This window comes from Dermacentor albipictus, unplaced genomic scaffold, assembly GCF_038994185.2.
Source record: "Dermacentor albipictus isolate Rhodes 1998 colony unplaced genomic scaffold, USDA_Dalb.pri_finalv2 scaffold_129, whole genome shotgun sequence".
In the NCBI taxonomy this organism is placed as follows: Eukaryota; Metazoa; Arthropoda; class Arachnida; order Ixodida; family Ixodidae; genus Dermacentor; species Dermacentor albipictus.
Window position 1 is genome coordinate 73291 of NW_027225683.1, and position 17189 is coordinate 90479.

Genomic DNA, 17189 nt, shown 5'->3' on the forward strand with positions numbered 1-17189 from the left:
AATGGTTCGGTTCATTATCTGCAAGGCATGTGCGTACCACACAGGCATCTCTCATATACAAAAGTGACACGCAGGTGTGAGGATAAATGTCCTTTAATGCGCTCATACACTGGGTTGAACATAGTTGCGTGACATAATGGACGCTCCAAATGTCGAACAGCGTGGTGTCCTGAGGTTTCTTGACAGATGAAGGTGCTTCCCAAAAAGAAATTAGTCGCCGTGTGGCTGCCGTGTACGTTGAACGTTGCATTTCTCTGGCCACTGTGAAGCGTTGGCGGAAACACTTCAATGAAGGACGTAAAAATTGCAGAAATGATCTAAGACCGCGCCAAAGCCACCGTGCAATCACCCCCAACGCAATCGCAAAGATTGGCGAGCTGATTAGACAAGAACGGAGGATAAGCACCGATGAACTGGCAGAGCCTGTGGACATCACACGGTTCTGCTCACGCCATAATTAATTACAATCTCGGTTATCAGGTCTTGTGTGCGCCACGGATGTCGAAAATTTTGGGCTGCCGCGAGAAAACGGAGAAGTTCGGCGCTGCCTTGACTGATCTGATCCGGTATCACAATGAGGGTGACGACTTCTTGTCTGCAATTGTGACCGGGAACAAATCATTGTGCCACTACTAAGAGCCTGAAACACGATGGCAAAGCCTACAGGGGAAAAATTCGAATTGACCACCCCCAAAGATAGCAAAGGCCGTCATTTACGCCGGAAAGGTGTCGTTGACTTTTTTTCGATCAGGGGCCATTACCAATAGAATTTGCTAAACCTGGAGATACTATCAATCGTTTCCGATATTGTGAAACGCTGGATCGGCTGCGTGTCTCAATAAAGAACAAACGATGTGGAAAATTGACGAATGGGGTCATGTTGCTCCACGACAATACCTGTGCCCACGCCGCTGATGTGGTTAATACAAAACTGGCGAAATTCAAGTGGGAAACGCTGCAACAATCGTCATACAGCCCAAACTTGTCGCCTTGCGACTTCCACATTTTGGGGCAATTGAAGAAACAGCTCGAGGGAACCAGATTTGTGTCGGACGATGACGTGAAAGAATCAGTCAGACTTTTTGAAGCAGCGACCGAAAGAGTTTTATAAAACGGGAATCACGCGACTCCTTAGTCAGTGGGACAACTGTCTCAGTGCTCATGGAGACTACTTTTAAATAAAGTGACCCGTTTGTCATATATCCGCATTGGCTCACTTTGATTTGACTCGCCCTCGTATATTTTGCAGAACTCCTGCTTTCTATATGTGGTCTCTGTTGCGACTATAATTTCGGTACAATTACTCACAATACACGACCGGTGACAGCTGCTCCTGAGCAATACATTGGAACAAATGACAGCGTCATTGAAAATTTTCACTGGCCGTTGCACATGTACACTAATGTAAACAAGGTTCTTGACTGGAAAAGTTTCATTCAAACATTTGTCCTCAACTTGTTCATTTCATGGCCTATACATTTTTCATATCAGCGGCATGCACTGCTTTGCTGGTTTCGAACTGATATGGTTTTAAAGTTCGTGTGATATTTTTGTTATTTATTAAATAGACAAAAACCATGGCAGCATTGATATAAGTTATTTCGAACACAATTTTTGGGACATGTGAGTGTATTCTTCTATGAAAAAATACATATTTTACTTGTCTTGACAGTGCGTAGCGTTGAAGAATCCGTTTGCAGCATCTTTGGCAATGGCAATGCAGTTATTATTCATATATTGGATCACTCGACAAACTCCATAAGGAGCAGGCCGAGCTGCAACGTGAGCTTACTCGTCTCGTAGATGACAAATCGTTTGGCCGCCATTGTGGACCTTGCGTTTCTCGGCGGGAACTCCTCGGGCGCAACAGTACCATAAATGTGGCAACTATATAAAGCACTGTTTCTGGGCTTTCTGCGGTACAGCTTACCTGTAGTAGGAAATACTTGCGCTACAAATATCCGCAAACTCCAGAGTGTGCAAACACAAGCACTCGAAACTTGTCTCGGTCTCTCCAAAACTACGTCATCGATTGCGACAGTGGCCATTGCCAGACACGCTCCTTTGACAGTCTACATTGATACAGATGTCCTGAGAGCACACATCCGACACCAGACTCGGATTCCCTCACACCATCTTACTTGCTTGCCAGCAAAGAGGGCACATTCAACTTTTGCCAAAAGTATTGTAAGACATCAGTCACACTTGCCACCACAATTTACGCCTGCTACACGATAATCAGACCCATTGTGATGTCTGCACCGGCCGCAAGTGCAATTGACAATTCCAGGCATCAGAAAGAAAGCTGTAGCGCCGTTGCGGGCTTTGAAGCAAACAACTTTGGAACACATTCACAACGTGCACAGATTCCGGCAACATGTCCACACAGATGGTTCGGTAAACCTCAACAGCTTCGCTGCTGAAGTCGTCATCCTGGCAAAATCTGAAGAAATCAAATGAAAACCTTCATGTGTGACCACATAGACGGGTGCAAACCCTGCGGCACTCCGTGCTGCACTTGATTTCACTAATCAGGAGCCACTACAACAATGGACAGTCTTTAGTGAATCCAAGGCAGCTCTTCAGTGCATACAAAGCCCAATGCGCCACGGACCCAATGAACAAGTGGCCTCAGATATTCGACACATTATTATCGCAGCCATAACGAGGGACCCAACATAATCTTTCAATGGCTTCCAGGACATTGCAACATCACCGGGAATGACCAAGCCGACGAAGTCGCCCGATCTGCACATGAAAGTGGTCAACGAGTCTTCATTCCGCTTTCGCGAACAGACGCTGCGGCTGGGCTGCGATTGATGTCCCGTGATTGTACTTTGCCCCCCTGTGGGACTCGAACGTTTTCACCATGTGTAGATTACGTTCGTTGTCTCCGGACGCACCTACCGCCATGGCTACCACGACGTGAACAGACCATGCTGTATCGTCTGTGGCTATATAAGCGTTGGCATTTACGAACTCATATGCTTTCCTTATCGGAATGGCCAGCAGCCCCACGTGCGACACAAGCAACAGCGATGACACGCTTGCGCATATTATCTGTCTGCCCGCGATAATAGTGCCCGGAGACAAGTGATGTGCAGAGTACTGGACCAGTTGTACAATCGTCCACTATCAGAACTCAAAGCTTTATGGCAGTGCTCCCAAAGAACATCCGCGCTGAAGGCCTCACTCGCGTTATTAAAGGAGTACTGACACACAAAAAAATCCACGTGGTTTTTTCTGCTTTAATAAGTAGTTAATGACCCAGTAACCACGGCACGAAACCTCATTTACTTCAGAGCGCGACAGGTAATTATTTGCAGTCATTTTTGTAGCGACCAGTCGAAGTTTTGGTTCCAGAGAGCAACGAGACGGGACAAACGGGAATGTAAACAAAGTGGTCACGTGTTCGCAAAAAGCCATGACGTATGCTCTGACGCGCAGCCAGCGTGCGCGACCAACTTGCTGAATATTGTCGTGCGACTGCCGCATCGGTCGGACGACCGCAGCCAATGACAGCGCTGGTAGTGTGAACGTCATGGCCACGTGGTAGACCCGGCGGGGCCAGGCCGGCGAGCGGGCGCCTCGCCGCTCCGATCATGTCTGTTTTTTTTTTTTCTCTCCCTGGTCGAAACGCGGGCTTCTTTCGCCGCTTACGGCGGCACATAAATGGGCTACAATTTGTTTCTGACACGAAATAACTTCTAGAATAAAGTGACCTCGAAAGAGTGCGAGTTATAAAACGTTGTGCGAAATAGTAAATCGTTGGCGTGATTTCTACTCGGACGCGGTAAGCGCAGACGCGCCAGCAATCGTCTGTATACGAAGCGGCTCGCCTGACTGGCCTGTTTACTCATTGCTACTAACGGCACCCGGAAAACTAACCGTATTTTCACTTAAGGGAGACATAAATGTTCAGGCATTGATTGTGCTGACGAATTTAGGCGCTTTATTACGAGCTGCGGACGCATCGCAAGGACCCTCGGCCCCGGATAGACGGCCGGCGAGCTAGGCCTACATCGTCTCTCAGCGATCGCAAGCCCGCTTGGCATGCTCGTTTGCTTCTGTCGGTGCCAATAAAAGCAAACGTGCTGCAATTTAAGCGTGACATAACTGTGTACACGTTGTGCCGACTAACATAGGCTCTTCGTTATACGAGCTGCAAGCGATCGTGTCACAAGCGCAACCGGTGTCGGATGCGATGGCCCAGCGAGCTATGCCTGCCGGCTCTTGGCCATTGGCGGCTGTCAACGGATCCGATACTGCAACGCGGCCTTGCGGAAACACGTCTACAGTGCTCGCATAGACGTGTTTATATTGTCATCGTTTGTTTCAAACAAGATAGCTCTGCAAATACGGTTCACTTTCTGTTCGAAGTTACGCAGCATTCCGAACTTCCACACAGGGGCGCCGGTTCTGGGCCGCCGCTCGCTTATTCGTACCATGTGTTCCGAATCGCCGCATGCGGCAAGTCGCACACGACGCGCCGTTCTGCAGATCGCACGGAAAATCGCGCCATGTGTCTCGCGCTTTAGACGTGACCAATCACTTAGCGACTCAGATATTGCGGCCGGCGATGGCGAGGACGAACCTCAACAAAACCCTCGCATCGGCCACAATCAATGGTAAGACACAACAAATCGGCGTTGAACGTTGTGGCAGCACAGCCAAGCTGATAGTGTGGGAAATATTGCGATGGACACGACAAAAACTGCAGTTGCAGCGACCCGGAGAGCGTCCCACTAGAAGTATAACAGCTAGAACAAGCAACAACACAGGAGAAGAGCACATGCAAGCCGCATGGCAGCCAACAAAAATTCGTGACGTAGCCACATGACGTAGCGTTTTCTTGGCTATTTACAATCCCGGTTGATGTCAATGTCGCGAGGTGCTCTGTTTTGCGGTTGGCTGCGCGCACGTGCTTTAAAATTGATTTTAAATATGTTGTAAGCGATATTCGCCGCTGATATTTTATAGACGATGTGTGTGTGACCAACTAACTCGATCTCACAAGTTATCTCGACTTCAAATTTTTGTGTCAGTACTCCTTTAAGGAGTACCGACACCCTCCACCCTCTTTCTCTTTTTATCCACCCTTCCCCCGTGCAGGGGAGCCAACCGGAACTACCTCTGGTTAACCTCCCTGCCTTTCTATGCATACTTTCTCTCTCTCCTATACGAGCACACACACACACACACACACATATATATATATATATATATATATATATATATATATATATATATATATATATATATATATATATATATGTATATATATATGGTGTCCCAACTGACGTTAGCCGAGCTGTTTAGGAAAAATCAATCAATAAATAAAAGAACACGGCGTGATACAAAATTATAACATCGTAAGTGTTCGGTCTACAGTGGTGGAGCAGCGGAAAACCGTGTAGGTCTCATAATTGTATCTTGCACTTTGTCCTTTTGATCTGTTTTTTTTTTCTTTGAACAGCTTGGTACATTGTGTAAGCTGGGACACAGGGCGGCACGGAAGTCGTTGACCGCTCCATTCAGCGTTACGCTGCGGCCAAGGTTGCCTTTTCTGCATATCTCATCGGCCGCATATACATAGTTTGGACCGTCTCGCTGTCCACCCTTTCCTGGTTATCTATCAGCCCTGTGCCCGCAGCTGCGTAAGCGGTGTTCCGATATGCTTTGCCCTTTGCTTGCGCGCAAGCTTCGCCTGCACCCCACTCCGAACGAACACGCTTGCGAAGCGCTGATATCGCTATAACGATGCCTATTTTCGCGCACCGTTGTGCGTTTTTTTTTTCGCGAGCGAAGGCAGCATTGTCAGTCTCTAGTGTCCACTGTTTTACAGCGAAACGGTTTACCGCCAGCCCCCACCCCCTTCCTCCCTTCCGTATGCGTCCCCCGCGTGCGCTCCCAGAAATCCGGGGGGGAGGGGGGAGGTGTTAAGTACCCTTAACACCTTCCGGCTTGCGTCCGTATCACGGCGCGTGGGCAGGAATGCGTGGTCCGACCCCAGAGGTGGTGCAATACCAGGCCGACCCGCGGCGGAGGGGAAGCAGGCTTGAAGCACTCCGCCAACTTCCAAAGATAAGGAGATAAGGTTAATATCTTGCGTTTAAAAGAACCATATGAACTCGGCCTTGTAAGAGGAAACACACGCACCACCCCCCATTTATATATATATATATATATATATATATATATATATATATATATGTTGGCTTCGTATGATATAATAAAAATCGGGCTCCTCGGTTACCCTTCTTTCTTCTCGTCCATTACATAACGAGGGTCTCGAATCCGGAAACATTGATGCCTTGAGGTAGCACGTGTGGGTTTATTGACCAGTTGCCTCCACCCGGAAAAGATCACGTACCGGTGACGCCTGCAGCAGAAAGGATGTTCCACATCCGCCGCCAAGGTTGGTGAGTGGTGGCGCTGGCTAACACTCCCCGGGTTAGTTCTAGTAGTAAGACGGAAGTACCCCGGAAAGTGGATGGGAAAATGGCGCCGCGGTAGTTCAATTGCTAGAGCGTGCCACGCGTAATGCGAATACGTGGGATCGTTCCCTACCTGCGGCAAGTTGTTTTTTTTTATACACTTTTAACTCCATTAATGTATCATTTCGTTAACTCAATTAGCAAGTGTAAGTAATGTCCCCTGTGTTGTGCTCGGTGCCTACGCTTAGTGTATTATTAGGGCAAGAACGCTTAGTGCTTTATTTGTTTTAAATCCTATTTGACGAATAATGAGAGGGGGGAAAAGTGGCGACGGCGCCTGTGCACGTGGTCTGCGCTTCTGTGGTTATGACGTCACGCGCGTCGGAGGTGTCGGCGCGGCTGCAGCAGCTGTTGCGGCAGATGCACGGGACGTGCGGTGACCGCAGCGGCCCGAGAATACACGCCTATTGCCTCGAGCGGCCAGTCGCGCGCCAATTTTGCGTGCATTTGCGGACTTCTCTTATGCTCGGAAAAACACTTTTACGTAGCACGTGTTGAGCGACAGGAACCTGTATTGGGAGTTTTTGTTCATGTTGCTCTACAATTTTTTCAATGGCATTTTCATCTAATTATAATATTTGAGAAGTTTGAGAAGTTAATATTTGAGAATATATAATACTAACTATCTGATTAGGCGGGATGAAAAAGAAATAATCTGAGTATCTCCAAGCGACGGCAAACATTACCTTGGTTCTGTCCAGCTGCGTGGCATTCGCGTACTTTTTAAACTCTGGCTAAAGTTAGCTTGTGTTAGCGTATTGTGTTGTCGTCTCCCTTCCGTCCTTGTTTGCCGGCGCTAAATATGCTTTCAATTTACCAACACGCCCAACAAATGGCAATGCTACGTTACGACACCTATTTCAGTCTACTGATTGTTGCCAGTGAGTTTGCAAGCTATATCAACTTCGAACGAACTCTGGGGATAGCACCGATTTCGACATATGCGCCGTTTTAAAGTTGCGGTAAAAATACGCTGTTACATTTTAAAGAAAACGCTGTCCTGTGCATTGAAGAACAAAAGTAGCTGGAACGCCAACGTATCTCGTCGGACACTTCGAAAATTAATTTCTCGAAACCGGTGTAGTCCTGAGAAATTGTTCCAAGTGGACGTGCCTTGCGAACTCACGGTCTACGATTCGTACATTGAAATATGTTCTGTAAAGTAATTAATGAACATGATTTAATTAGTGCAGTCATGTTAATTATATATTGTTATATATCGTAGAAGTAATGGCCTCCTCAGCAAGTGAATTGGCTCAAAGTTTAGAATTGTGCTTGTGCGAGGGAGATTGTTGGGCTGAATAATAGGGCCGACACGCCAGTGCATATTTCGTCGCGTGCTTTAGAGGTCGCATATTTATATAAACATGCTTCTCGTAACAGGAGCCAGAGGCCTGCTTCTCAAGGAGCGTCTACTCATTGTGAAGTCTTTCTCATTCGCCGTCGAGAGACAGTTGACGGTATTTCTAGTAAAAAGACACGCCTTGTGGGACCTGTTGGGGCTCGTGTTGAAAGCAGCAAATAATCTGCTAATCATGATGATTATTCGCCCCGGAAAGCAGCACTATTCCACGTCAAGGATTGTTGGAACTTGTTGACCTTTGATTGTGGGCACGGAGTGTACATTCGTACGAAATAAGAACAATTAAATGTCTTGAATAATATTGATTGGTAAATAATAAATTGATTAGTAATTGGCTTCCTAGACAACTTACAACTCAAAACTTGCCCCAGTATATGAAAACAAAAAAAGCTACTGTGGGTTTTGCGTTAGCTTTCCCGCTCAGTAGTTAAGAGCTGTCAAACTGAGCGTATCGAAAATGATACTCTGAGCTATGTGGGGTTAATATTAATAATATCAATGCACTCCGGAATTACCCTTGTTTATTTTTAGCGCACGCTGATTACGAACGTTGGCGAGTGTCCGGCAACGCTATCGCATTACAAGTCGCTTCGCTGTCTCGGCTGCGCTTCTTTTTGAAGAATATCTTTGTTTACGTCTTCGCTCAAACGGGGAGTTTCGGGCCCCGTTTCGTATTGCTGCGGCAGCTCGGGTGACCGAAGTGTTTTCAGTCAATGTGGCGGAACGTCGTATCTGACCTTTGACGGAAGGGGGGGCCTCCGACAGAAACGGCGAGCGTGCGAGCGCGACATGTTTGCTGTTCGTCTTTTTTTTTTTTCAACTTGTGTTCTTTTTAACCTTCCCACTTTATCTGCACAGATGGCCGGTGATACGGAGACCGTGAGTGGAAGAGGAGTGATGACGACTTCGCTGCTGACTGCGACTACGAAAACGTCCGCGCCGTGACGGGAGGCGCTCCTGTCGCTGCATTTATTGTTTTTGCTGCCCCCCCCCCTTTTTTTTTTTCGTCTGCGCCTACGTGTTCGGTCGTCTGCTAACGCTGCTGCTGCTGTCGTCTGCTCCCTGCCGCGTGGGCGTCGTCTGCTCCTGTGCAGCGCCTGCAACGTGTGGGTGTGCGCGCGCGTGCATGCGTGCGGTGGTGATCTTCGACTTGGTGTGACGCGTGGCGGCCATACTGCACCGTCTGGTGAATTTGGTGATTTCGATTCGTGACTCCGCGGTGGTGCGCCCCCCCCCCCCCTTCCGTCCTCCCGTCGTGGTCATCGACGTGGCATCGACGATCGAACTCGCCACGACCTCCGTCGTTCGTCGTCTCTCCGGAAAGGCGCAACGAGCCGGGGTGAGGCTCAAAAAGAAAAGAAGAAACCCGGATAACGGATCACAGGGCGCGGATATGCCGACTACACAGACCCGTCTGGAGCCTGCCAGGCGCCACGCAGACACGGAGAAAAGGTGAGGGACGCTGTGAGACGCAGCTTTGCACGTAAGCGGGAAATGTGATGGCTGTCACAAGCGAAAACGGGGAAAAAAGAAAGGGAGAGAGACAAAGTGAAATGAACGTTTAGTTCTGAACTAGCGAGCGAGAGATAGATAGATAGAGAGAGAGAGAGATAGATAGATAGATAGATAGATAGATAGATAGATAGATAGATAGAGAGAGAGATAGATAGATAGATAGATAGATAGATAGATAGATAGATAGATAGATAGATAGAGAGAGAGAGAGAGAGAGAGAGAGAGAGAGAGAGAGAGAGAGTTAGAAAGAAAAAAGGCGAACGGCAGGAGGGGCTGAAATAATGCGCATATTCTAAACAAAGTTTGGATCCGGAACTTGTCACTGTTTACTACTGCCCTGAAGTTGCGTTGGCACGTGCACGTAAAACCGTGCCGTTTGTTAGAGCAAATGCCAGCTGTTGTCAGGTCAGCTGGCGCTGTGAGAGTTAGCAGGGAGAGAGCTGCGCCGACGAAATTTGACAGGCGAACGAACTCGCTGATCGCTTGCTATATATATATATATATATATATATATATATATATATATATATATATATATATATATATATATATATATATATATATATATATATATATGTTATGAGAAGCAGAAGTTGCGTAGTGCCGGGATCGTCTGTACGATGCTGTACCATGCTGTCCGGTGCGGCAGACACCGCGAAATTAACGGTCACACATTGTGCCGTTTATGACCTGCCCACCGTGAACACTTCAGTGTGTGGGGTCCGTAGAACTGCAAGGGTGTGCAGACATATGCGGATTGTTCTTAACCTATTTGTATTTTTTTAGCGCTAAGAAAAAAATTTTTAAACATCAAATTAAGGTGGGGCGTTTAGTAATTTCAAACTTACTATATGGCTTATTATTATACGGCACATATTTTAATCTACAAATTGTAGCGAGCGAGTTGGCAAGGCGTATTTACTTCGAACCAATTCTTAGGAGTGCACCAGTTTCAATATATTAATTTTCAGTGTCCCGCGAAATGAATTGGTGTTCCAGTTACTTTTGTGCTGCACTGCATAAAATGGCGGTTTGTTAAAAAAAAAAACATAACTCGAAGCGCTGTGGTGCGTGTTTCCTTCTTCTGGGGGTCGGTTTTTTTTTTTTTCGGTCTGTTTGAGCACTTTCTATGGATGATGCCTCTAACACAATCAACAAAAGTATTGATGCCTCTTCTTGGGCTGCTGAGCACGAGGTCGCGGGATCGAATCCCGGCCACGGCGGCCGCATTTCGATGGGGGCGAAATGCGAAAACACCCGTGTGCTTAGATTTAGGTGCACGTTAAAGAACCCCAGGTGGTCAAAATTTCCGGAGTCCTCCACTACGGCGTGCCTCATAATCAGAAAGTGGTTTTGGCACGTAAAACCCCATAATCTTATCTAATCTAATCTTATCGGAACTGCTCGGTAAGAGGCAGCTTCGCTAGAAATCGGACTGCGACTGGCCCGCGCTTCTGTAGGCTCGCCCAAGTCTGTTGTGTCCTTGTTTTCTTTCTTTCCTTTCATTCATGATTTCTTCCTTTCTCTTCTTGTTCTTGTTGTTCATTTTCAAACGAGAATTCGGAAACTTCCGTTCGGGAAATTCCCGCCTACAAGAGAGCCGACGGAAAGCCGCCCATCCGACTGTGCGAACGAGCAAAAACGTTCCTTCCTTCCTTCCTTTCTTTCTTTCTTTCTTTCTTCCTTTCGTTCTTTCTTTCTTTCTTTCTCGCTCAACAGCACGCGCGCGTACTCGTACAGGGCGCGTCATTGTGCGCGGCCGCAAACCGCGTTGGCGTGCGATGAACCACGCGCGGGGGGTCAAACGATTTTCGTCTCACGGCGGGTCGGAGAAGCGACTCCCTGCGAAGAAGGGGTCTGTTGGCGAAGCCCCCTTTTCGGGGTCGGAGGTCACTCACGTCTCCCGCGACGGATTATGCGGCTGCCGCTACACGCGTCTGAGTGCGTGCGTGCTGTCGAGGGGGTCACGTGCGCTTTCGTCCGGTGCAAAACGTGCCGGCGGCGGCGGCGGCCCAGCGACCCGTTGGACGAGTTGCGCGCGGCGGGGCGAACCACTTTCGTTTTGGTCGCCGGGCGGACCAGACTCCGCAGAGTTGTTTGCTTACCTATGGCAGCTATCCAACCGAGAGCAGTGGGAGGCTGCGGTGACCAGCTCGGAACCTGCGGTTCAACTGCAGGCCGTGACCTGGGCTTTAGAAGTCGCCGTAAGACACGGTCTGACGGCCACCTCACGAAGCCATCATGACTTCCCACATCTAATCTCCTAAATCAATTTCTGTTGACGAATTAAAGTTTTTACCACCACCACCTGCTTACCTATCGGGAAAGGGGGGGGGGGAGGGCTCGTCGTGGGGGGGGGGGCAACAAGTCTCGTCAGCCTTGTTGCGAGTGCGAGTATGCGCCAAGGGCGCTGGTTCGACATTTATTATTATTATTATTTTTTTTTTGCCGGCGTTTGCAAGCAAGCCGTTCCGCGTTCCTTGCGAAGGCAGATCGATCGATCGATCGATCGGCGAGAACCAAAGGTCGCCCACTTGTTGTCGAGGGTTCGACCGTCCAGTTTTCGCGAGGCGGCCGCGCGCTTGGTTTCGAAAGCCGCTCGTGTTGTTTTCGTTTCGTTGTTGTTTGTTTCGTTTTCGTTGAGCGCGTACTATAAACCTGCGCCATACAACGGGAGGGAGCGTTCTAAGACAGCTACGCGAATGCGCTGTAGATGCAAAGCGAGGTTACTTTGCATTTCTCGATTGTTACGTATATATATATATATGCAGCAAACCCTCGTATGAGGAGATCGTAGGAACAGGAAATTGAGTTCGTTGTAAGCGGCATTTCGTTAAAAAGAAGGGTGGCTCTTGAAGGAAGCTTGGAAATGTGGCACCCCGACAGCCCGCGCGGCTCGTAAAACGCATACGTTCGGGGAGGAATGAAACGCGAACAAATTAGTGCTAATATGCAGTGCACGTGTTCGTGTTTCCGCTTTGAAAACCGCGTGATGTGTGCACGATTTTGGCTGTTACGCATGGCTTGGAAGCCGGCGCCATCATCGGGGAGGCGACACGATAGAAGCGGTGCATAATCGCGCTCTCGTTCTGCTACTCGTTTACGAAATGTTCTGCTTCATAAATGTTTCCTCCCTGGGATGTTTAATTTATGTAGGATATTGAATACGTTGGAACGAAGTTGCATCCTACAGCGGCGACGTACATGAAAGCTGTCAGATTCTGCATGGATAGCGATGCCCGTCAGGAGCTGCCGTCGTCTCTCGTGATCGCGTGATGCAGCCGCAGTCCTCAGGATCTGCCGCCACGTGGCGAAGTGGCCTTTGCAGCGCTCTTCCAGGTTGACGCGAAAAAAAAAAAGGAAGAAAAAGCGCAGTGTCACTGTGTGTGCTGCCTCGAGCTGTCTCTTCTGAGATTAGCGGATTCGTACTAAGCGGGGTCTGGCGCCACTGAAGTCCGAAATATCCGACTTGAGGAGCATGCATGCATTGCAGCCGCGCAGTGAAGTCGAGTGTTCGACGAAATGTCGTCTGTATCGTGAACAAAACAGTCGGTGAACAAGATACAGAAACTATTGACCCCCGTGCGGGAACCGAAACGTCGTTTTTAACCAGTTTGTTCATCTTGGTGGGCCTCTCATAGTTCTTCAACGTTCGCATAAAGCAACATTTCGTATAAAGCGGTTTCGCTATAACGAGGAAGTTAAGTTTCTTTTCTCCTTGAAGTCGACCAAAGTCTCTTCAAGGTGTTTATCGGCATTGATGAAGCAGGAGGCAGGTTGGAGGTAACAAAACTTGAAGATATATTGCAACGGAAATATTTACACAGTCAAATACAGAGTTAGCAAAAGAACACTGATACAAAACACATAGGTAAACAGCGCCTTACTCTTCTACTTTTTCTTAAGTTAGAGCCTAGGACAACTGTCACTACGTACGATCAACCGAGTCTCACTGTTCTACCACTAAGTGGTTACGGCCCAGACTAGCGTTGCATCGTACGGAGTCTTACTGTTCTATCAGGTTTAGTGATTACAGCCTAGACTGAGGAACAAGCACCTCGTCTCGGTTGTTATAGGGGAAAGAGACAAAGAAAAAGGGCGGTAGGGTCGTTAGCCCATCCCACGGAAGCAATTGCCAATGAGAGTTGACAGTTTCTTAAGCCACAACCCAAAGGGATGGGCTTACTCTCATAAGTGAATCTATTGGAAAACCACCCTGTTTTCCCTCTTCCCACATCTTCTTCTCCCCCTCCTATTTCCACGTGGTCAGTGACGGCCTCGTCAAACACGCCAGGCCTGCATGATTTATTGAGGCCATCTCGCACCTCAGCGGCGTTTCCAGCCAGCAAGGGTGGCTCGGGCGCTGGTGTCCCAACACCGCGTACCGTAGTCCCCCCTCAAGGTTTTTCCTGGTAGGAAACTAATTACCGCTGGCGGCATCCGGACTCGGGTGCTCTTCAAACGACGCCGCGCCCCTCTCTACGGCGCGCACTGCATGTTGCAACACGACACAAAGCGGGCTCTCCCCAGTGCTCAAAACAAGATGCACGTGGCTGCCGTCCGAATGCGAGGGGCGCGAACCCCCCGCTCCGTACGCGCCAGACGTGGTCAACATTGCTAGCAGCTGCGTCTCCAATTAGCAGGGGACTCAAGAGCCGGCGCCACAACGTCGCGTATACAACCTTTGTCCGCTCGAGCTTTGTCCGCGTGGCCCTATTATGACCATCGGCGGAATGTCAACAAAGCCCGCGTAAAAGCATTTTCTCCGAGTCCGTTTTTCGCCTCTGCACCGCGCCCCCCCGCGGCGGCGCGCGCCTCGGCTCGTCACCCAACACCACGCGGGCCGTCCGACCCCTCAACCACAGAAACGATTGCCGCCTGAGGCGCTGGGGGGTTAGACGCTTCCCTATTCACAAAACGCACGGGCAACTCGCGGCACTTCAAAAGTATATACAAAACAATCATGCAGCCCTCCGCCGTCCATTCTGCGTGTTCGAGAGATGAGCGGCCTAACACGTTCCCCCTAAAGAGTATACTGGGCTGATTTTCGCTCAGTGATACGATAAATCACTGCCGCGATTACGTAATGAACATTCTAACCACACCCTAGCCTAATTACATCACAACAACAAACACTTTCATATAACAAAGCAAGAAGAGAGTAAAAAGAAATACACAATACATGTCATCAAACTATCAAGCACACGATTGCAGTTCCAAACTGTAAGAGCACTCTAGTGTCTCTGGGTCTTGAATCGGCACTCACAAAGTCCGCAATATACAGCGCCAAGTGAGCAGGAACATTCACGCCCATCCAGTTGGCATGGCAGTATAGTATTACGCTGGCTTCCATGAGCTGTTGTGAAGCCTGGACAAAGCATCCGCGTTACCATTACTGACACCCTTCCGATGTCGCACTGACACGTGATATCGCTGTAAAGCCAGCGCCCATCTTGTCAATTTTGCCCCGTGTGGAGTCGAAGTTGTAAGGTACGACAATGGATTGTGGTCGGAAACAACGTTTATCTCGGCACCAAAAAGCCAGTTGTCAAACTTCTTTAAGGCCCATATAATAGCAAACGCTTCCCTCTCAATTGTCGACCATCGCGTCTGAGTCGGCGTGAAGCGGTGGCTGGCAAAGGCAATAGGCCTCTCCTTTCCCTCGGCTGTCATTTGCGCCAAACAAGCACCCGCCGCCGTAGCTGACGCGTCTGTCAAAAGCCAGTAGGGCTCAGATGGGTCCGGAGTGCTGAGCGCCACGGCCTCGCACAGGGACTGTTTCAGCGTCTTAAACGCCGTCTGAGCTTCCTCTGACCAGGGTATGCTATTGGGTACCCCTTTCTTTGTTAACCGCATGAGCGGGCTCGCCACCTCTGCACAATCTCGGACGCACTCGCGATAGTAGCCGCACAGTCCTAGCAGGCTGCGTAGCTCCTTTTTAGTGCGTGGTGGCGCCACATTCTTAATTGCAGCTATTTTCTCTTCGTGTTCTGGGGTTGAGAATCTTGGTGCGCAACCTAATTTCTCGAGCATCGACTGTGTGAGCTGTGATTTGAAATTAGTGCCCTGGTCGGAACAGATCATTTCCGGAACGCCAGTGCGGCTGAAAATTTCAATCAACGCGTCGCAAGTCGCCTTAGCTGTCAAAGAGCGCAGTGGGACAATCTCTGACCACCCTGTGCAAATGTTCACCAAGCATAGCGCGTACCTATGACCTTTCGCTGACGGTCTGTCTAAGGGTCCAATGATGTCTGCATTGACAATTTGAAAAGGGTGATTTGGCCTAGTGGGAGGAGTTATAGGTACTCTGTCCGTGCGACACCTGTCAGAGCGAATTTGACAATCATGGCATGAACGACAATGCTCTAATACCTCCTTCTCCATGCCAGGCCAAAAAAAATTACACCTAATACGCACTTTAGTTTTCCTTGGCCCTAGGTGCCCTCCGCATAGTGACTCATGAGCTAAACGCATCACCTCACTGCGCTTGTCTTTGGGAACAACTAGTTGTCTCACTCGGGTGCCTACTATTGAGTCCCAGTGGTATAAGAGTCCATCAGAGACGAACATGCCGGATTTCCCACTCCGAGCATCTTCCCACCCTTTCTTTAAGGTAGCGTCAGCTAGCTGCAATCTGCGGAACTCTTCTCTCTGGCTTATTGACGCATCCCTCTCTTCATCAATTAGCTCAACTTCCCCAGAAACACCTTCCTCCTCCAAAGTAACGTTGCAGGCCACTGCCTCGGCTTTCTCATTTGATCGCTCTATGATCTGAGTAGGCTCGGCCGGTGCTACAGTGGATTCCAGAGAGCTGCTGGCCCTCAACAAATGTTCCCAATCTTCCTTGGTCAACAAACAATCTGTGCCCTCGACGAGCTCATTAGTCAACGCGCAGAGTAGGTCAACGTTCTGAGGTTCCGCTGCCATTTGCGGGCTATTTAACTTTACCGGCAACGTTGCTAGCTTTGCCTCAATAGTTTTACCAAATGCAGAAACCAATCGTATCGTGCCTGAAGGCTCCACAATACATTGCGGAAGCAGACTCTCGCGTATGACAGTTATTTCACTCCCCGTATCTAAAATCGCATCTGTGGATACGTTTCCGCATGAGATCGGGATCAACTGTAGGTTAGTCATGCCTTCACCTTTGTGTTTCAAGGCCTCTACCTTTGCAGTAAGGACTCCATCAGGTATCCCACTTCCCGTCTCGTCGACTATCACCACCCTTTGTGCCCTCGGCCTTGGCTCGGTAGCCTTCTTTGGCTGGTTTCCCTTGTCACTAGACTTCGGGCAATCCTTAGCGAAATGGCCTGAGCTGTGACATACGTGGCACTTTAGGGCGCTTTTCGCCACTCGCGTCGGCTTTTGCCCCATCTCTGCCGCTGATGGCTTTGAGGCATATCCTTTGCCTTTCGCTTGTTCCAAAGTTTGCAGTACTTTGGCAATCTCAGGCGGCTTAAGCCATTCCTCGCCTTCTCGCAGCCTCACGTACTCAAGACCCTCTATACTAAGGCCCGCTTTTATACGATCCGCAACCATGAGTTCTGCCATCACTTCTACAGTGTCGGCTCCTCTCACTTGAAGGTAGTAGGAAAAATACGTTTTCACTCGCGACGCGAACTGTGACCACGTTTCCTCCTTCCGCTTCACTGCTCTCTCAAACCTTTGCAGATACTCTGCAGGAGAAAGCTTCAGTTCCATCAACACTGCCTGTTTAACTGACTCGTAATCTGTACTCTCTTCCTGGTTGAGGTTACGCAGTAGGTAGCGAACGCGCTCAGTTAGAGCTGGCATGACTAAATGCACGCGACTCT

The 17189-nt window shown here is 49.0% G+C and overlaps 2 protein-coding genes across 4 annotated transcripts in view; one reads left to right on the top strand and one right to left on the bottom strand.

Annotated features, from left to right (window-relative positions):
* Nucleotides 1-17189, bottom strand: part of Cdc50 (cell cycle control protein 50A) — a 70829-nt gene that overhangs the window by 33446 nt on the left and 20194 nt on the right. The window lies entirely within an intron of this gene.
* mmy (UDP-N-acetylglucosamine pyrophosphorylase mmy) overlaps nucleotides 1-17189 on the top strand; it is a 105092-nt gene that overhangs the window by 18366 nt on the left and 69537 nt on the right. For both annotated transcript variants that reach the window (XM_065455754.2, XM_065455755.2), the window contains exon 2: nucleotides 8719-9312. In XM_065455754.2, the coding sequence (XP_065311826.2) occupies nucleotides 9254-9312 (59 nt within the window). In that variant the 5' untranslated portion in view covers nucleotides 8719-9253. The remainder of the gene's footprint in view (nucleotides 1-8718; nucleotides 9313-17189) is intronic.